This window comes from Callorhinus ursinus, unplaced genomic scaffold (assembly GCF_003265705.2).
Source record: "Callorhinus ursinus isolate GAN/ISIS: 27379988/994484 unplaced genomic scaffold, GSC_fseal_2.0 scaffold18, whole genome shotgun sequence".
Taxonomy (NCBI): domain Eukaryota; kingdom Metazoa; phylum Chordata; class Mammalia; order Carnivora; family Otariidae; genus Callorhinus; species Callorhinus ursinus.
The window spans coordinates 35,598,641-35,618,776 of record NW_027397080.1 but is presented as its reverse complement, the minus strand read 5'-3'; the positions used below and the strand labels follow the sequence as shown (position 1 = coordinate 35,618,776).

Here is a 20,136-nt window from a genome sequence, read left to right as displayed (position 1 = left end):
GGAGGGGGACTTGGTGGTCTCCCATGCCACCTCCGAGGTCAGGGCCCAGGGTGTCTGGTCTCAGGGTTTAATGACCCTTGTTGGAATGTCCAAACTGTCTGGGGAACACATGGCCCTGGGGGGACGTGAGGCTGCCCTCAGAAGGTCCTAGTGGTCAAGCCCTGTGGGAAAGCCAGTCTTCCTGGATTGCAGCTGGAGCCCGGGTGCATGGTCACAGGCCACTAGAGCCGGGCAGGGGCCCCCAGCCCACGGTGGGAGGTGGGAACGTCGGGTCAGCGTATCCCTGGGCTGGAGGGTGCTGGCTGTCCTGGAATGACACCAGGTCAGGCTCCAGGCCAGGCCAGGACCTGTTGGCTTCAGAGCTACATGGGATATGGTGTCGCTGTCTCCATGTCACAGGCCCGGGGAGGAGAGTGAGGTGGAGTCAGGGTCAGGCCCTGGTGCTCTTTCTTCCATGGCTCTGCCTAGAGCAAGAGGCCTGACCGGGGCCTGCCATTCAAGACCTGTCCTGCCACCGTCGCTCCCCTGGGGACCTGGCAAGTTCTTCCCATGCCCTGGGCCTCAGTGTCCCCATCTGAATCATGAAGGGGTTGGATGGACAGTCCCCTCCCAGGACTGTGGCTCAGGGGAGAGGGGAGGGGTGTGTGGGTGTGTGACTTGGAGGCGTCGCTCCGACCCCCCACGCAGCTTCCCTACCATTGTCGTCAAAGCCGTGAGTGATCTCATGCCCGATGACCATCCCAATGCCCCCGAAGTTCAAGGCCTGTGGCTGCTCCTTGCTGAAGAAAGGAGGCTGCAGGATCCCAGCGGGGAACACTGCACGGGGACAGGGTGGGGAACAGGCCCTGAGCGAGTGCACCTCCTGTGTGCCAGGTTGGGGTGGGCACCCCTGGGGCTCCTGCCATTGAACCCTGCAGCCCAGGAGGCAGGGCTCTGAACGGGCCCATGTTACACACAAGAAAGTCAAGGCCCCGGAGCCAAGAGGCCAGGGCCAGTGGGCAGCAGATCCCGGCTCTTCCCACCTTTCTCTGCTGCCCTGGGACAGGGGTGTGCGGTCCCACTCCCTAAGACCTCGCCCCACCGCTCACAAGGTGAGGAACGTCCCCGCAGGTGGGGTGATGGGTGGAGTTCCTATAGGTGGGGAGAGGTTCTCCCCTTCTGAGCACAGGCTGGAGGTGCCCCCTAGGAGGAAGGGGTGGGGGCTGCTGGAGGGGCTGGGGTCAGTCACCGAGGGGGTGAACGTACCTATCTGGTTTCGGTTGGGGGAGTAGAACGCATTAACCACGGCCGCCCCGATGATCCAGCTGTGATGAACAGGCCGGTCACCTGGAGCCCGTCTCTTGGAGCCCTCCCGACAGGCCCCCCTGCTGGCTGACCAGAGCCCACCCTTACTTCGGGCCTGTGTCACAGTGGCCATGCCATGAGACCCTCGTTGCCCACAGCCAGGGCGAGGTCTGGGCAAACCAAAGATCCGAATCCTCCCTGAACCCTGGGCCCCAAAGCAGAAGGCACAGCGGGGCTCTGAGTCGGACCGGGTGGCCCCTCCCAGCTGGCCCTGCGCTCAGCCCGCTGGCTCCCATGTGCCGTCCCCACTCACAGGTTCTGGTCCACTGTCTCCCGAAGCTTCTTGAGGCTCCGCTGGGCCCCAGCCTTGAGGTTCTGAAGACCATTTTCAAAGTACTTGTCCTCTGAGAAGTTCAGCTATGGGAGAGGGGCGGTCACTGCGGGTGTGCAGGCAAGGGAGGTCCAGAGTGGCTGGGGACTGGTCTTGGGACTGGCCAGGCAGTCCTGCGCAAGGCCAACAGGCTCTGGGTGCCCGTGGGGGGTGGGGGGTGCTCTTGCCGGCTCTGGGCATTTATGCAACCTTAGTCTCCCCATCTGTAACAGGTAACTCTGGAGCCGCCCACCCAGTGAGGTGGCCGAGCTAGTGCCGGTACCACCTGCCAGGGCGTTGAAGGCTTATGGTCCACAGGGCTGGTTCAGGGGCAGATCGGGTTGGGGGGGGTAAGAGGGGAGGTTCTGGAGGGCCCCTGGGCCGGGGATGGGGCGCACATTGGAGTACTCCTCGTCCAGGTGCTTATTTCTCTCCTCCAGGATGTAGTCTGGGTACCCAATCTGCTCCCGGATGTTCATGGCCTAGGGAGGACATTGGGGCCAGTGTGTGCCTGTCCCACTGCGGGAATCCTGGCTCTGCCCCTCACTTCACTGCCCACCTGGCAGCCAGCCAGGGGTCCGATGGGGCGAGCCCTGGGCGGAGTGGCTCAGCTTCCAGTTGTCACACTGGCCCAGAGGGCCTTCTGCCCCGAGGCCATGGCCACCCCCACCGTTCCCAGAGGGCCTTCTGCCCCGAGGTCATGGCCACCCCCACCCGTTCCCAGGGGTGCTAGGGGGTCTTGCAGACTTGGTTTCTGGTCCTGCCTCTGCCCACAGCCCCTTTTTGAGCAAGCCACACCCAGCCTCAGTGTCTTCATCTCTGAAGCGGGTATGATGATGGTCACCCTCCGTCCCCACGCTGGGGCTGCCCTCTCCCTGCAGGAAGCCCTGGCCTGGGGGCTCCATCCGCCTGCCCACCTTCTCCTGGGCCTTCTTCTTGGACACCTTGTCCATCCAGGCCAGCTCATCCAGGGTCTCCACGAACACCGCCCGCACCTTGTCGATGAGCTCTCTGACCTGGGGGGAGTGCATGACCCTTGTCCTGCATGACCAGCTTTGGGGTCTCTGCAGGGGTCTGGTCCAAAGCCCCCTCCCTGCTGCGGCGTTGGGGTTGGGGATGAGGAATGATCCCCACCAGGACAGGGGTCCTGGTTGCCGGTCTTTCTCCTGGGTGGGCCTGGGGCCTGCCCATCCCTGGACTCACAGCCCGTATGACCTGTCCCCTTTCCCAGACAGGTCTGTAGGGTTGGGAGTGGGGCCTCTGGCCTCTCCATGTGAGGGGACTGGGCAGATGTGTGCTCCCAGAACCACTGAGCACACACATGTGGCTGGGGGGCCCTTGGGGTTCCCACACCAGGAGCCAGGAGTCACCACGCGAGGTGTGGGGATGGGACCTGGGCCCCCACCCACCGTGGGCCAGCGTCCCTGGGGGGAGGAAGCTCCTGGCCCTGGGCCATGGACCATGGACAGGGTGCCATAGCAGTCCAAGCGCAGAGCACCCACCGCGTCCTTGCTGTCTCCGGGGAAGGCCTCCCTGATGTAGAGGGAGCCCACAGCGCTCTCCATGTTGCTATTGACGTAGCTGACGCATTCCCGCCAGCGCACCTCCTCCACGGTCGTGCCGTACAGCACCTGTGGCGGCCGGTCAGCCATTCACTCACTCACTCATTGCTGCCTTTACCAACATCTGCTTCCCTGTCCTCGGCCTCAGGGTGCCCAGGAGCCAGTGGGGGACACAGGTGAACTCAGACTCCCCTCTGAGGGCTGGCCATGGATGTGGGCAGGACCGAGGGTGCAGTTTTCAGGGGAGGGCTCCCGACCCAGGCTCTGGGTTGGACCTTTACCCCAGGGCAGTGGTAGGGCCCTACTCAGCCCCCAGTGCCTCCTTGTCCCCTGTTCTTGCCACCCTGGTCTGGCTGTCTGGCCGGATTCTGACCTCAAGGACTCCAGCCCCACCCCAAAGCACCGGCTGGTGTTGACTCTGGAGGTCCTGGGGGCCATATCCCGCTCAGCTGCAAGCCACCAGCTCTCCGGGCCCCAGTTTTCCCATCACTAGAGTGGAGATGCTTTGTTAGTAGTGTCTCCAACCTAACATGACAAGCTGGGGTCCTGACTTGCCCCAAACGGTTCTGCCATGTTTTCCTGATGCTGTGGAGGACCTCTGCCCATCCCATTTCTCTAGTGAAGAACCAGAGTCCCCCTGACTCCCATGCCCCTCATTCCTCCATTGTACCTCAACGCTCTGTTGTAGGCACCTCCATCTGCTGCTGATGCCCTGGTTCAACCTGTCACCCCACCTGGATGATGGCACCTGTCTCCACTCTGACTCCACGCGCCCTCTGATCATTGTCCCAGAACAGCCACCAACACCACAGGGCTTCCCAGTGGGTCTCCTTGCTCTGCCCTGACTGCATCCCACCCCCAGAGCAGTCAGAATGACCACACAAGCAGGACACCAGACTGTGGTCCCACTCCTACGGCCTCAGCCGCGTTCAGGGCATGTGGAATCCATGCATCAGTCCCATGATTGCTGGCCCCCATCTCTCTCGCTGACCTCATCTCCTTCCTTTCCCTCCTGTGGCCCTAGGGTGTCCCTGCCTTGGGAGTCTGCCCTAGTCTTCTCATGTCTCTGTCATCCTCTCCTCATGGTCTCTAGTGTCACCTTCCCAGAGAGGCTCTCCCTGTCCCGTCCCTTCCTCTGATGTCCTACCTGTTGCTCTTGAAAGAGCAGGTCTCCAGTTTGTCAACTGCCCCAAGAGGGCAGGTACCTGGTTAGCCTCTTTCATGGCTCTGACCCCAGGGTGGACCTTGGTGTTTGGCCCACAGCAGGTGCTCAGTACCATAAACTGAGTGAGTCAATGACAGGGCAGGGGCAAGAGCTGCCTATGTGGGGTCTCATTCACCTTGCGGTAGTTTGCCCGTGCATCCTTGAATCGCTGGCTCAGGCTGCTAATGCGATCCAACACCAGGCGCCAGACCAGGTAGTTCTGCATGGTCCTGTGGGCAGGAGGCGGAGGGTGGGGTATAGAACAGGTGAGTGGTATATGCCTAGAGAGATTATTTGACTTATGGGCCCTTGGTCAACAGGTGCTATGCCAATCAGGGAGCTCACCACAAGCAGGGTGGTGGAGAAAGCCTTTAGGACAACCCCAGATACATCCTGTCTGCTCCTGGATGCTTGAGATACCCCAAGGAGGGTTCACATCTCTCACTAAGGCTCTGTTGGCCACTAACATTTACCCACTCATGTCCCTCACTCCCAGAGTAAATGCTCCCTGGGGTCTTCTCCTGTGAGGAGAAGCTGCAGGGGCGGGGGGCAGGGGCAAGGATGCTTAAGCCTCTGGGGACCTTCTCTGGGTCCTCACCTGGCTGAGTAGACATCGATGATGTCTTCAAGGTTCTGGAGGTAGGGGATGCCGTAGACCACCACTTCTTCATCTGGCAGCAGTTTGATTTTGACAGAGGACAGCACAGATTGTATGAAGAGGGTCCAGTTAAACCCCTGGGGGAAAAGGGCATGGGGAGAAAGAGAGGCAGAGAGGTATACACAGCTCCTGGGCATCCAAGAAATCCAGCTCTCACCAAAGAATATTCAGAGAATAAGAGAGAAGGTACAGATGATCAGAATCAGGGGAAGGGTGGATGACATTAGCACAGAGCCTACAGACTGTGACAAGAGATTATGCCGGTATATTTAAAAACTTCAATGTGGTGGGAAAATTCTTGGAAAAAAAACACAACTTAGCAAAATGACCGAGGAGTAGCAAATACAGTCTTGTATGTAATAAACTGATCTTTAATTTGAAATATTCCCACGTAGAAATTTCCAGACTCACCTGGCTATTCCGGTGGATGCTATCTGACATTTAAGGAAGACATACTGCCAATCCTACTCAAACTTCCCAGAGAAGAGAAAACGCTTCTCAATTGGATTTGGAAGCCAAGAATAACTTAATACCAAAATAAGGATATTACAAAGAAAGAAGGTAATAAGCTAGTCTCATTTATGATCATAGATACAAAAATTCTAAGGAAAACATTAGCAATTAGGATTTATCCACACCTACATAAAATGGATAATACATCACAGCCAAATTTGATTTATTCAAGCAATTCAAGTTTGGTGTAACATTTGAAAATTGAATCCTATAATTCACCGTGACAAGTGGATAAAGCAGGAAAATCACATCCTAATTTTGATGGATGCAGAAAGAAAGGCATTTAGTAAATTTCACCATCTGTGCATAATAAAAACTCTTAGCAGACTAGAAATAGAAAGTAAATTCAATAATCTAATGAAGGGACTCTACATACAACAGCAGGAACAACAGAAACGAACATGTCCTCAGCAAATGTAAAAACGGTGAAATGCTGCAGGCTTTTCTCTTAGGAAGGAAACAAGATGTCCACTATCATGACATTAGCACTGTGCTGAGTGTCCCTGCCAGTTCAGTAAGACAGGTAAGTGAAATAAAATCAGTAAGAGTTCGAAAGGGAAGAAATATAACTTATTGTTCACAAAGGACATGATTTCATCTGCATAAACTCTGAAAGGACCTACAGGTAAAGTATCAGAACTAGTAAGTGCACTGAGTAAAATTGCTGTGTATGAGGCTAGAATCTCTGTATGCTAGCAACAAAAAATATGAAGATATGTTACAAAATGAGGCCCTTCATAACAGTATAAAAAAACCAAATGGCTAATAATAAATCTGATGAAAGATATGTAAGGCATCTTAAGAGGACATTTCATACACTGCTGTTGGGGAAAACAACACTACTCAGGGGAAAAGTTTTGGCGTTATCTGCTAAAGTTGAACATATGTGTGTTCTGTGACCTGGCCATCTCATTCCTAGGTAGATACCCAACAGAAGTGCATGCATGTGCACCCCAAAAGACGTGCACTAGAATGAACATGACCACCTTATTCAGAAGAGTCCAGAATGTGATCTGACCCAGAAGTCTAACAAGAGCACAGCAGGGGTGTAACGGTTGTGTGTTCTCAGAATGGATCAGACAGCGGTCAGGATGAGTAGAAACTTGCCTGATGCCCAGTGAGACGGGGTATAATGACAGCGAGATGTAGTCTCACCTACAAAATGTAGGACGACAGAAGCCCCGTGCAAGTGAGCCAGCTTGTCTGGTCCTGATCCAATCTTGTGGTGGGAGAAGTTGGGGGGGGTGGCTGTTTCAGGGGAGGGCAGGGGAAGGGCCATGAGGAGGGGTGTCCGTAGTGGTTCTGATCTGAGTAAGGGCTGCGTGCACATGCTCACATGGAGACAAGTCTACGCATTATAAAAGCATCATGCACCAAATGCCGCAAAGCCTGGCTTCCAGAATGTTCTCCGGGGGCTGCTCCAGCGCCATCTCCATGGCATGGTGCCTGCAGGCCATCGGAGTTCCCTTTCTTCATTTCCCACACTTAGCACATTTGCAAATCCTGCCGGCTCTACCTTCCAAATAGATCCAGAAGCCACCCCTCTCACCACGTCTGCTAACACTTGTCCCCGCCTGTCCTGTTTCCTGCCTGGGCCATGCCGCAGGCTGGTCCTCAGTGTGAATCAAGTCTGTGCCCCAAGCCCCTCTCACACAGCATCAAGGCCAGTGCCCTGGAGGTCTTGCCCGGTCCACCCCGTCACCTCCTGGGCCTCATCTGCCCTCCAGCGGCCTTGCGGCTCCTGCCTCAGGACCTGGGCCTTTGCTGCCCTCCTGTTGGGGCTGCGTGTCCCAGACAGCCACTCCTGGCTGCCGTGGTCCCACCCTCTCCCTGCTTTCTGACCCACTCTGCAGGTCCCGCTCTTTCTCATTCCCGGCCTGCGCGGCAGCACGGGTGCAAGGTGGGGATTGCCTGCATGGTTCACGGATGCGGCCAGTGCCAGAGCAGGGCCTGGTCCCCCAAAGTGCCCGCTGCGGGGTGGGCCAGCTGTTAGGCTGTGTTGAGGGGGGTGGCCACAGCAGGCCACCACTGGGAGCCAGTGACAAGGAAGAGAGCAGGATCCAGGAACCATGGAGCCTTCTGGAACACCAGGCACTATGAGCCCTGGGCAGGAGTCTCCCTGAATTTTCTGGTTCTGTTCTATGGCTCCAGACACTTGCATTTTCTGGTCAGGAGTTAGGAGCTTTAGTTTCTATCCCTACTGCCTGCCCTCTCCTCCCTCTGACTTTGGCTCCATCCCTGCTCAGGCCCTCTGCCCTCTGACTTTGGCTCTGTCCTTGCCCACCCTCTCTGCCTTTTGACTTGGGCCTTGGCTGTAAGGTTGGCGGTGTCTAGAACCGCACTTCTGCCCCTTCTACTGGGAGGCCGCTGGACAGGCTGGCTGCTCAGGGTGGTCAGCCGGCCGAGTTTGGGGTTGGGTGGGGTCCTCCCCGCTCTCTGGCTCTTCCCCTGCCTCCAGCCCCCGAGCATAAGTCCTGGCCAGCAGGGAGGGAGGGCCTGAGGGTGTGGTGGTGTGGGGCAGCCTTCGGTCTGGGGTGGGCATATCCGTGGGGCAGACTTGGGGACAGAGTGCCCTGCGTGGGGGTCTCCCTGACTCTGGTTAATCAGCAACCCCTCTAGGCTTGTTTCCTGCTTAGAAAAGTGGGTTCATTGCTGCAGCCCTCTCGTAGATGGGGGGGGGCTCTGTGGCCCTGGACAGCCCAGTTGGCACCTGCTGTCCCAGGGGGAGAGCATCCCTGGTGTGTGTGTGTGTGCGCACGGGCGTGTGTGGGCGTATATTTCTGAGGCTTAGCTGACCGAGGCGGGGACTCACCTTCAGGCCAAACTTGTTCTGGAGGTCCTCCAGGCTCATCCTATGGTACAGGGTGGTGACATCGTGCCTCTCCTCCTGGGGGGCCGTGGCCTGCACCGGGGGCCAGGTGGTCACGCTGGGGCCGGTGGGGGGCAGCCAGGGCCCATCCCCTGCCCCCCTTCACCCCCTCCCGGGCCGCGGGCTCACGTTTGCCAGCTGCGTCTCCAGCTCCAGCACCTGTACCATGTCCTCCTGCACCAGGTACCTGTTCTCTGGGAGGTTCATGTCTGCCCGCAGCATGGTGGCCACTGACATCATGAACTGCAGGTAGGCTTCCCGCACCTGGGCCAAAGGATGCAGAACGGAGTCTAGCGGCCTCGGCCACCTTGGCCCCCATGGAGCTCTCATGGGGTGGGGGTGGGTGTATGACACGAAGCAGGCCCCCGGGAGGCTCGTGGGGCCAAGCTCGGCCAGCAGGCGGTGGCAGGGCGCCTGGGCACTGGGATGGGCACTCCAGCCTGTCCATACCCTCCGGGCCAGGGCCAGGGCCTCAGCTGCCCCTCACACTGCCGGACAAGCCTGCGTGGGAGGTGCGAGCTCCAGGCGGAGTGGACCTGCTTCCTCACACCTGCGTGGTCGGCTACACGCTGAGGCCACGCCCAGCCAGCTCAGAGCTGCCCTCCCAGCTCCACCTCTTTGAGGCGCGCGACCCCAGGCCCTTGGGCTCCCACAGGACCAGAGACCGATTCTGTCCATCTGATGGTGGCCTGTAAAGTGCTGGGCACACAGCAGGTGCTTAATAAAGGGCCGGGGCCGGCCCTGGGCTGTCGGCTGGGCTGCCCTCTCCAGGCTTGCCTCAGCTTGAGGGTCAGGAAGTGGGTCCTGAGGATGGACGCCCCACCTGGACCTACTTTCTCTGTGCCCCATCCTGGAGGGCCATCCCCCATAGCAGGTAGGGGCCACAGGGGCACCTCCTCCGGCCTGAGGCTTGGCTGTCGCTGCCTGCTCTGGCCCACACTGCTGGGCATGACCCCATCCAGATGCTGTGTCTCTCTGCTGCCCAGTCTGGTTCTCTCAACTCCACTGCCCCACCCCAGGGCTCTTCCATCAGCCACGCCCAGCTTTTCTTCTGGTTGGACCCATCCTTCACAGCCTAGCGCATAGCCCGCCTCCACCAGCAAGCCCAACATACTGCTCCCCCGCCGTGGGTCATTTCACAGCTTCCACCTGTCAGAGACCACTCCCTCGCTCTGCCTTCTACCCCGCTCGCCCCTGTTTGGCTCCTAGTCTCCCTCCTCCCTTGATGCAGGAGCAGAATGGTTAAGGGAGCAGGCCCGGGCTCCGGTGGCCTGTGTTCAGATCCCAGCTGGCTCTATGCAGCAGACTAGCAGTGTGGACCACAGCCCTGCACTACGGGACAGGTAGGCGGGATGTGACCCTCAGGGCTATGGGCTGAGCGGAGCTTGTCCCCATATAGGCGCAGTGTGTTTGGGGACTGTCCCTTTGATGATGCCGAAGGCCGTGCTCAGCTTGTCCACAGGCCTCAGAGCCCCCTGCAGGCGCTCACAGAGGCTAGCTGTGGGCGGCAAGGGTCAACGGGTCACAAGGGGAAGCCGGATCACGGGTGGGCCCCGGAGTGATGGGTGGGCAGGCAGGGCAGAGGGGCAGGCAGGAAGTGCCGGTGGGAGGGGCCTGGGGGCCAGCCTGACTCACCTTCCGGTTGCTGCCCTCGTTGAAATAGTACTCTCGGGATGGCATGCCCAAGGTGGGCTGGTCTATCTGGAGACACAGAGGGTGTGAACCTGGGCAGGGAGCCAGGGTCCCCACAGCCTTGGCTGACGAGGACAGTAGCTCCCTCCACTCCCCGTGAACTGTGCCCAGTGGAAACATGGGCTCCACCAGGACGGGCACACGCTGGTGTGTGTGCGGACACCGGTGTCCCAGCCCCACTCTGCGAGTGATGGGTGGAGGGCCGCGGGGGCTGGACCACAGGGCGGGCTGAGAGGTGGCCTCACGGCACCCTTGCCCTCCCAGAGCGGTGTGGCCTGGCTGTGGCCAGTGGTGGCTCTCTGAGGTCAGCCTTCCTGTCCTGGTGCCAGAGGCCCGGACAGATGGCCCTGAGGACCGGCTGGGCACACGGGCCGGCTCCCCTGACTGGGACCTGGTTCCGCAGGGAGCCGGTGCCCCCAAGCAGGACACGGACAGGAGCAGGGCTCTGGGGACACCCCCGGCGTTCCCCCACTCCCCACCCCGGCCCCGGCCAGCTCCCCACTGCCCTGCGAGCGCCCCCAGCCAGGCACGAGGGGCCCGGCCTACCCCCACCCCCCGCCCCCGGCGCGGCTCGTACGTAGATGATGTGGCGGCTGGAGTTCTGGTCGTCGTTCCAGATGAAGAGGTCGATGACGACGCGCCTGTTGAACTGTGTGTTCATCACAGCCAGCTGCTGTTCCAGCTCCCACCGGGGGCCTGGGGAGTCAGCGCCTCAGGCTGGGGCCGGGCTGCGCTGCTGGGGTTCCCAGGCCAGGCCCTCGTCGGGCGCTGAGTCCCCGCCTGCTAGACCCCTGCCCGGCTCATGGCGGCAAACGCACTTGTGGGTGCCCGGGGGGCTGAAGAACACGAGGGACCCGCTTCCCGAAACCGTGCCCAGGAGACAGCGGGGCCCGCGTGTGGGGCCTGCCATCCGCTTGTGCCCCCTGAGCCCGGGGTGCGGGGGAGAGGTGAGGACTCCCTAGGGCCCTGGAAGGGGGCCCACCAGCAGCTGGTACGCACTTGCCAGCAGGAGCCTGGAGGGCTCAGCTGCAGGAGCCCCGGGCCTTGTCGGCCTGTCTGCTGGGCAAGGCCGCCGCCAGGCCCTGGCCTTACCTACACCCTCGTTCCACTTCTCCACGGTCACCGGCCAGCCTCCCATCACGTCCAGGACGTTCAGCAGGGGCTGCGAGTCTCGTTTCTCTATCACTCCTGAGAGGAGAGGAGAGGAGGGTTCACTGGCCCAGACGCAGTGGGTGTGCACCTTCCCATAGACCCGCGGGGACGCCGCATGCCCGGCGCTGAGCCCCGCCCCTGTCACCCGGTGCCGCACCAGATGCAGAGGAGCCTGACGGATGCAGCTGCGACAGGCGCCTGGGGCTCGGCAAAAACAGATGGGCGGGCAGGCCGGGGGGTGCGGGAGGGGGACAGGCGATCGGGTGCCGGGTGAGCCAGCCTGAGGGAAGCCCTGCGGCCCAGGAGTGCTCCAAGAGGTGCCCCATGGGCGGCCCTGGGCGCTCTGGCCTGGATGGGGGAGCTCCAGCATCACGGCCGACAGAACAACTTCCCCAGGGCAGCGATGGTTTGACAGGGAGCTTGGGAACTTCTGTCACAAATAAGGTGAAGGTGGGGACACAGGGACCTATGGGCCGGCCGGGTGATGTCCCCTCACTCTGGCCTGCCTTCGGCAGCAGTCCTATAAGGCCGGCTTAGCCAGAGCCCCGCCACCCCAATTTCCCCTTCTAGTAATCTGTCCACCAACCCCCTCCCGCCCCGGGGCTTAGAAACCCCCCCCCCCCGCTCTTTCCCCTGTGGAAAATCCCACTGCAGTGGGCCCCGCACCCATCAGGACGCCCTGAATAAAGTCTGCCTCACCGTCCTTCACAAGTGTCGTGCTAATTCTTTAACAGTGTGCGTGTGCATGCATGCACATGCATACACACCTCCACGCACGCACACACCCACATGCGTGCACACATGTCCATGTGCATGCAACACACATGTCCACATGCACACATGCACACACATCCATGTCCACTCATGCATGCACGCACATGTCCACGTGCACACACGCACACACACCCATGTGCACTCATGCGTGCAATACATGTCCATGTGCATGCATGCAACACACATGTCCACGTGCACACATGCACATGCACACACATATCCACGTGCATGCACACACACACGTCCATGTGCATGCACGTACACCTTCCCTGGGGCTTCTAGGTGGGCCCCTCACCATTTTTCTCCTGCCTGGACAGGGGTCAGAGTATAGATAGGGTCACAGGCAGCTGGTAGCAAGGCCGTGTCCCCACGGGAGCCTTGACCCAGTGGTCTAGTGGGGGCACAGCCCCTCTGGCATGAGTCCATGCTATGCTGCAGGGGCTGTGGGGTCCCAGAGCCTCCCCGCCAGCCCTCCGCCACTCACTCTCATTCATGCAGGAGCGGTATAGCATCTTGGCCTTCTGCACAGCCGGCCTGTCCCTGGTGGTGGAATTCTCCAGCACCCCTGTGGGCAGAGGAGGAAGCTGGAGAGAAGCCTGATGCGGCTGTGGGGAGAGCCAGGTCAAGGGTCCCAGTGCCCCGACCCCATTCAGTGAGAGGTGGTCCCTCTGCCCCTGCCGGGCCTTTATCCCAGGGGGTTCTCCTCCCCTGTTCCCTGTCCTGTGACCACGAAGGGCCAGCAGCCTGTCCCACCGGCCCCACGGCCACCCCAGAGTGGGGCAGAGGCACAGCCTCACCCCAGCTCCACCCCCAAGGTCGCAGTTGCTCTCACCTTTGAGGATGACCTCCAGCTCATCTCGAAGGATGTCGAAGACGCTGTATCGGGAGTTGGTCTCGGGGATCACGTGGCGCCGCAGCCAGCCTCCGCAAGCGTACTGGTAGAAGTCGTCACAGGGTTCCCTGGATGGGTCCATGTTCTGGAGGATCCTGGCGGCTGCTCGTGGAGACGGGTGGAGAGGCAGAGGGGCACCCAGTTACGGGCAGCAGAGGGACTGTTGGATATTCGATCATGGCTGTGTGCCCTTGGGAGTGTCAGTCACCCTCCCTGAGGCTTGGCGTGATCGGAAGCAGGGATTCAAGTTCTAGGGCTATGACTTACTAGCCACATGACCTGGAACCCCGTGACCTTTCTGCCCTTCACGTGCATGTTTGCAAACCTGGGATGCCTGCAGTCCGGGCTGCCAGGAGGTGCTCTGCTGGGGCCCCTGCCCCTGGAGCCCCCTTATTCGCCAGTGTGTCTGTGGGGGTGAGGGGGCTCTTACCCACCATTTGGGGTTTGTCTGCTGTTAGAGGAGTGGGCTTGGCCCCTAGCACCCCCAGTGTGCAGCATCAGTGGGGTCCAGGGCTCCCGGCTGAAGGCTCTTAGCTGAGACAGCCAGGCTGGGTTCCTCCCCGTGGCCCCCCCCAACCTGGGACCCTCCCTCGCCTTCTGTCCCATTTGGCTGGGGCCTGGCAGGAAGCACCAGCTCGAATGCCTGTCCATGCCCCCAACGTTGGCAGAAAAATCTCATTTCTAAGTTTTCACCGGCGTTTCTTCAGACCATTTTCACTCTTTTCAGTCTGCAAATAGCAGCATATGGACCCCAATTTTAAGACAAATTCATGGGAGGAAACTTGTAGGTTCATGTGACCTTTCTTTCTGTAACTGCAGGAAGACCCAGGCCCAGCACTACCTTCCTCCCCATCACGGGGGCCTCAGCGGGGGCAGGGCGGCTTCCTGGGGGGCGCGGGGATGGGAAGTGGGAGCGCACCTATTTTCCTTGCCCACCACAGAGGTCCCACCTGCAGGAGGGGCCAGGCTCTGCTTGCCAGCCCCCGTGCCACATCTTGAGGTGGCTCCCCTTGGCCTCGAGGGGCCCTGCGCCAGCCTCACGGGAACCCCCTCGCCCCAAGCAGGGCTGTGGAAGGTGTGGGGAAGGGGGCTTACCTGCTATTACACAGCCTGGACTGGTGCAGATATCATCCATCTCCTTGGGCTGTGGGATGGCTGTGGGCAAGATGCGGTGTGAGCAAGTGGGGAGGTGGAGCGGGACGGGGTGTAGATGGCATCAGTCTGCTGGGGCGGGCAGGGCCGGGCCTCAAACCACCCCCAGCCCCCAAGGATAGTCCAGCCTGGGGCCCTGAGTCCTCCCCAGGTGGCCCAGGACTGGGCCTTGAGTGAGGGTGAGCCTCACGCTGGCTTGAGCCCTGCTGTGACCTGGGAGCCTCTTTATACGCTCTGCCTCCACTGACCCCCATAGCTGCCCTGGGTCCCCAGGATGGCAGCTGGCCTTTCTGCCCTCCTGCCTGTATGCCAGCCAGTTCTCACCCATCACCTCCTCCAGGCAGCCTGCCTGTGTTGTTCATCTCTGCACACTATGGCCCCCCCCCACCCTCTATCTGGCATTAGCTGGTTGTATAAAGGTGCGCCTGCCTGGTCTCGGGGATGGCGCCCCAAGCCTGGGGGTAGTGTAACTCATGCTGGTTTTCTGGAGCCCAGGGAACATCCTGCGTCTGGTGGGTGCTCGTTGCTGTATCCCTGTCCTCTCCTGTCTTTCTATGGGACTCTGGGGGCCCCGGGGCAGGGCCCCACTCCCCAGCTGCACACCCTGGGCTGCCACGAGTTGCCCAGCCCACAGGAGGCCCAGTTTCCAGCCCACCTGCTTGGGCCGTGTTTTGATAGGGAAGGCAAAGCTACCTCGGGGTTTTCGTTTTACAATGGTCTTCTCTTCCTTTGAGAAGCAAAGCCGGCTAGGAAAGAGTGTCAGCTGCTTCCCTGGGGAGAAACACAGCACTCAGCTCTCTGCCTCCAGCCCCCTCCTGGGACACTTTGGGGCTTGCTTGGGGATAGCCCTGGCATTATCCTGCAGTGCTGGGGTCCAGGGTGCTCTGGGGGCTGCCTGCCTCCTTGTAGCCAGGCCTGGTCACCAGGGTCACCCAGCAGAACTTATCTCTGAGTGGGAGGGGGAAGGGGCCCTGCGGGCCACCCCACCCCACTGCTCTCCAGACCCAACCCACCCAGCCCCACCCCTATCTGCCAGGGCCCAGAGGGTTCCTGAGGCGGGACCTCTTTCTCCTCTGACTTCCTCTTCTCTCTTGGGGTCATGGGCCACACCATGCAAGGTGGGCAGCTCCTGGGGTCCTACCAAGGCAGGAACAACAGGTTCATTTACCAGGAAAGGATGTCACTTTCACTTTCTGACCCACTGGCCACCTTCCCTCCATCCCTCCTCTGCATAGGACGGGGGCATTGCCTGGTCAGCATTGGGATCTTCCGGGTGGTTGTCAATTCTACCTGGAGTGGGGGTGGGGAAGGGGGAGGTGGAGGGACAGGGGAGAGGCAGGTCCAGGGAGAGGGCATGCCAGGCCTAGCCACCTACAGACCTGGCTTGTGGCGGATTTTCCCCACGAGGGAGGCACATGGACACCTGGCAGGAAGGAGGAAACAGGGCCTCGTGCAGGTCAGAGACTGCAGAGGGTTCAGGGAGTTCCCCAAATGTTGGGAGTACTCCCTGGGGTCCTGGCCATTGGAAGGAATGCTTATGAAACACAGGGTCTGGGGTGGGTGGGCAGAGGCATTTCTCCCCTACCTGTTGCTGCTGCCCTCCCCATGCACCATTTATTCATCCACATGTCCAGCGTTTGTTGGTTATTACAAGCCAGCCCCAGTGCCAGGCCCTGAAGATTCAGATATGAGTACAACCCGGGCCCTGCCTCAGGGAGCCCCAGCCCGGTGGACACAGGAGAACAGTGCTGATCGCAACCAGAAATGATGTGGTCCGTGGGTGCCAAGGCATGGCTGTCCTACAGGTGTTTGTCAGGCTCATTAACCCAGAGCCCTGGGATAAGAACTAGCCCTTGGACCCCAAAGGGCCGCCCCCTCAGGGACAGTGACGAGGAGGAGAAAGGATTTTTGCTTCTGATCAGGATGAAGAAAGTTGGAGGTGACCGTGGCTCTCCAACCCCCCCCCCCGGGGGGAGAACAAGCTGCAGATGCAAGAACATGGGAGCTTGCTGAGACCCGTTAGAGAGCTGTGGGCAGGAAACAGACAGAGCCAAATTCCAGACAGGGAGGTGCCCTCCCCAGAGAGAGGGGCCTGCGGCAGCCTTCCCCTGAGCACCGGGGCTTGAAGCTGGAGGAGCCTATGAGCTGGCATGCCAGGGATGGGGCTCCACACAGCGCACCCACAACCAGATCCTCCCCTCGCCCCCGAGGGCACAGGCAGGGCAGGACGGCCAAGAGAAATCCCCCCACAAGAAGAAGCAGACAAATGTGACCCATCATCAGAAAAACCCAAGATAGTCCAAAGACGTGGACTCGGGTGACCAGATGTCAGTCAGCAGACAAAATCTTTAGTGGTTATGATAATTCAGTTAAAGGGTCTGGTACAGAAGATGGGAAGCGGATGTAGGTATGTGGTGAACGTCACCAGAGAAATGGAAATGGTAAGAAGGAACTGAAGTGAAGGATTGGTTTTATAGGCTTCACAACACATTGAACCTGCACAAGAAAGAACCCATGTCAACGTGGGTGATCCAGACCATGGCACGAAAGAAAAAGACAAAACAGACAGAACAGAGGAAAACATCCACAAATCCCCAAATGGTGCAGCCACCCCGAAAGCCAGTGTGGGAGGTTCCTACAGAACCAAACACAGTCTTATAATATGATCCTGCAATTCTGCTCCTAAGTGTTTCCCCAGCTGGTTCAAAAAGTTACATCCACACAAAAACCTGAATGTGAATTTTATAGCAGCTTTTTTGTCTGCAATTCCAAAAAACTAGAAGCAACCATGATGTCCTTCAATGGAGGAATGAATAAGTAAACTGTATTACATCCATACAATGTCATTATTGTTGAGCTATAAAAAGAAATAAGCTATCAAGCCACAAAGAGATGAATGGATGAATCTTATGAGTATATTATTAAGTGCAGTAGCCATCTGAAAAACCTGCATACAGCATGATTCCAATTAGATGACTTTTGAAAGAGCAGCCACAGAGGTGGTAAACAATGATCGCCAGGTGTTTGGCAGGGGTGCGGAGTAGGGGTGGTGGATACAGAACAGGGGGAGCACAAGGGGTATTCCCGGGCGGCATGCTGTTCTGTGTGGTGCGTGGCGGTGGATACGATATCTGGAGCATTTGCAAAAGCCCATAGAACTGCAGCACAGGGAGAGAAGCTTAATGTATGCAAATGTGAAAATCACTGAGGAGGTCTCAGGTCCCAGGACAGAATGCAACACAAGAACCAAAATGTATCACATGTGTATGAAGTAACCTCGCAGAAAGGGGTGGGGGATAGGGTGCTGACCTAAGTAACCTTGGCACTGAATAGTGTGTAAGACCCAAGGCAGGGGAGCGGTCCACCAGTGTGGTACTGTCGTTGGTGAACTTGGTCCCGTGGGAATGCTGGGCATGAACCTGGCCGGTCTAACCTCCCACGGCACGAGGCTGGAATGGTGCATGTGATAACGGATTAGAGGCTCCTGTTTAGCCTAATATAGACACAGAGTTGCATATAGAAGTGCCACAGATAACATGTATGCACAGGGTTCAGCGTGCGCACACACGTCCTCGCTCTGACGGCTAAGAGCGGCTGCAAGCAGTGACCCTCTAGCTATGATCACACCTAGTAACCTGAGTGTGGCTTCTAACACTGTCACCCAATAAAAGGAACCAGGGATCCTTAGAGAAATGGTGGGCAGAAAATACACAAGATGAGCCTAGAACGTCTCAAAAAGCTAGAAAGCAAGAAAGTGCTCCCCTCCCCTCCAATATCCCGAAGCTACAGTGATGGGGTTAGGTTGGAGGGGCACAGAAGCCACCTGACAGGGCCCCCAATGGCCTAAGTTGGAACAATTTGAACAACAAAATAAACTAGTATTGGATTATAATCCAAAGTATAAAATAAATATTCATGAGTCCATGTCGACATAAATAAATCATTGAATAAATAAATAAATGGGGGAAATAGATTCCCCATACAGAATTCCAAATAGTGTATGTAGGTGCCCCACCTCTATGGACGTGGATTCTAACTCCCCACCCCTTGGGTGTGGGCTGCCCATGGTGGCTTCCTTTCGAAGGGGACAGTATGGAAAGTGGGAGGAAAGTGGAGAAACCTAATGAATGCTATGTGCTCAGGCCACGTGATCGTGGTCAGTAACGGTGAGGAGTCACTGGAAGTGTGTCCCCCTGATTTAGGGGCTTCCTCCCCAAAACACATCACCCCAGTCCAATTATGAGAAAGACATCAGACAAATCCCATCTGAGGGACATTCTACAAAATACGAGGCCAGGACCCCTCAAAACTGTCAAGATCATAAAGAAGGGAAGGCTGAGAAACCATCACAGCCGAGAGTATTCTAAGGAGATTTGATGAATAATGTCATGTGGCATCTCCTGGGACAGAAAAGGGCATGAGGGAAGAACAGAGGAAATCTGAACAAAATATAGCCTTAGTTAATAGTTAGATAGCAATGTTGGTTCACTACTTGCAACAATGTATCCTAGTGAGTAGAGTAGAAGGTTCACAGGGAAAGTTGGTGTGGCCCATATGGTGCACTGCACTATCTTTGTAATAGTTCCGTGAACCCAAAGCTGTTCTAAGAAATTTTTAAATTACTTTTGAAACAACTGGAACACAGCATCTAGGACCTGTGGGACTTTATTATTATCACTATTATTATTATTGCAGGGGAGGAGCAGAGGGAGAGGGAGAGAGAATGTTAAGTGGGCTCTATGCCCAGGGCAGAACCTGACATGGGGCTCGATCTCACGACCCTGAGATCGTGACCTGAGCTGAAATCAAGAGTGGGACACTTAACTGACTGAGCCAACAAGGCACCCCAATTATTAACTGGCAAGTAAAACGGCAAGGCCATTTTGACTCAAAGGCTGAATAGAAATGAAGCTTCCTTTAATGATAAAATAGGACCAACAGGAAAGACAGCAAACAGACCCCAAGAAGGATGTTCTCCTCCTTCATAATTCCAGACGGGAGCGGCTTTCCTTAACACCCAACTGACATAGAATCCACTCTTTGTTCTTTTATATTTGCTCACATAACTTCTGTAATATGTGAATTATTTTCACATAGACTCTCTACATTAAAACATATTTTGGAAAAAAGTTTTTTGACATTTTTGTCTGTAACTTTTGCTCTTCTAAAGGTTGGCCTTGATTTGAATGATTTATGTACCCTCTGTCTCTTCTTCCTATCTCTCTCTCAAAAAAGAAGGCTACAGAAATCTTAGATGGGTGGAAAATAGCCCTCCTCCCTGGAGAACGTGTGATCACGGGCTGGTTGTCATGCAGCTGTGGGTACGAGTTCACAGGACCATGTGGCCAAGGAAACCTCAAGCTGAGACCTTTATTTTAAGCAGGCCCAGGCTGGTGGCCTCCCCAGGTGCTCGATGGAAACAAACACACATGTTCTCTGGAGGGAAACTTCTAGGCCCGAGAGACACGGGGTCCCCACAGATGAAACCAGTGTGAGCATGGATTCATGCTGATGCAAAGACAAGCTTCCACGGGTGTGCAAAACAGACACAGAACTATGACTCCCAAGGATTTTCTATTTGGGGACTCTCTGATTCCGAAGGTGATGATGGACCCCAAATCTCTACTCCTCTCTGCCCCATGCCTTTGCTGGAGGATACCTTCTCCCTGTCTTATCTGTGGGTTGACTGCACAGCTTGCTTTGGCCACAGAATGAGGAGGAAATGATGCTGTGGGACGCTATTCCTGCTCTGGGTCTGGACCCTAGGAGGCCTGTGTGCTTTCCGCTGTCCTCTTAGACTTGTGCCGGGAGAGGCACCTGCCCAGGCCTGCTTGCTGGTGCTCGTGGGGGGTGTAGTTCACGTGGAACAGAGTTGCCCTGTGAGCCCGAGCCGGGTCAGCTGACCCCCGCCACAGCTGTGTGCATGCATGTCCCCGTAAATGAGTGCTGTTCTAATCTCTGGGCAGTGACGCAGAAAATAATCCAAGTATGTTTGAAGAAGTAAAAGAAAACAT

The 20,136-nt window shown here is 57.6% G+C and overlaps 1 protein-coding gene across 1 annotated transcript in view; it reads right to left on the bottom strand.

Annotated features, from left to right (window-relative positions):
- The window catches only part of MMEL1 (membrane metalloendopeptidase like 1), a 31,597-nt gene that overhangs the window by 2,101 nt on the left and 9,360 nt on the right, over positions 1 to 20,136 (bottom strand). The window contains 17 exon segments of the mRNA XM_073903472.1: positions 697 to 816; positions 1,246 to 1,304; positions 1,598 to 1,701; positions 2,053 to 2,136; positions 2,572 to 2,670; positions 3,157 to 3,285; positions 4,557 to 4,650; positions 5,019 to 5,155; positions 8,404 to 8,493; positions 8,590 to 8,724; positions 10,096 to 10,161; positions 10,730 to 10,848; positions 11,245 to 11,340; positions 12,563 to 12,643; positions 12,911 to 13,072; positions 14,066 to 14,125; positions 14,816 to 14,893. Coding sequence (XP_073759573.1) covers positions 697 to 816; positions 1,246 to 1,304; positions 1,598 to 1,701; positions 2,053 to 2,136; positions 2,572 to 2,670; positions 3,157 to 3,285; positions 4,557 to 4,650; positions 5,019 to 5,155; positions 8,404 to 8,493; positions 8,590 to 8,724; positions 10,096 to 10,161; positions 10,730 to 10,848; positions 11,245 to 11,340; positions 12,563 to 12,643; positions 12,911 to 13,072; positions 14,066 to 14,125; positions 14,816 to 14,893 — 1,713 coding nt within the window.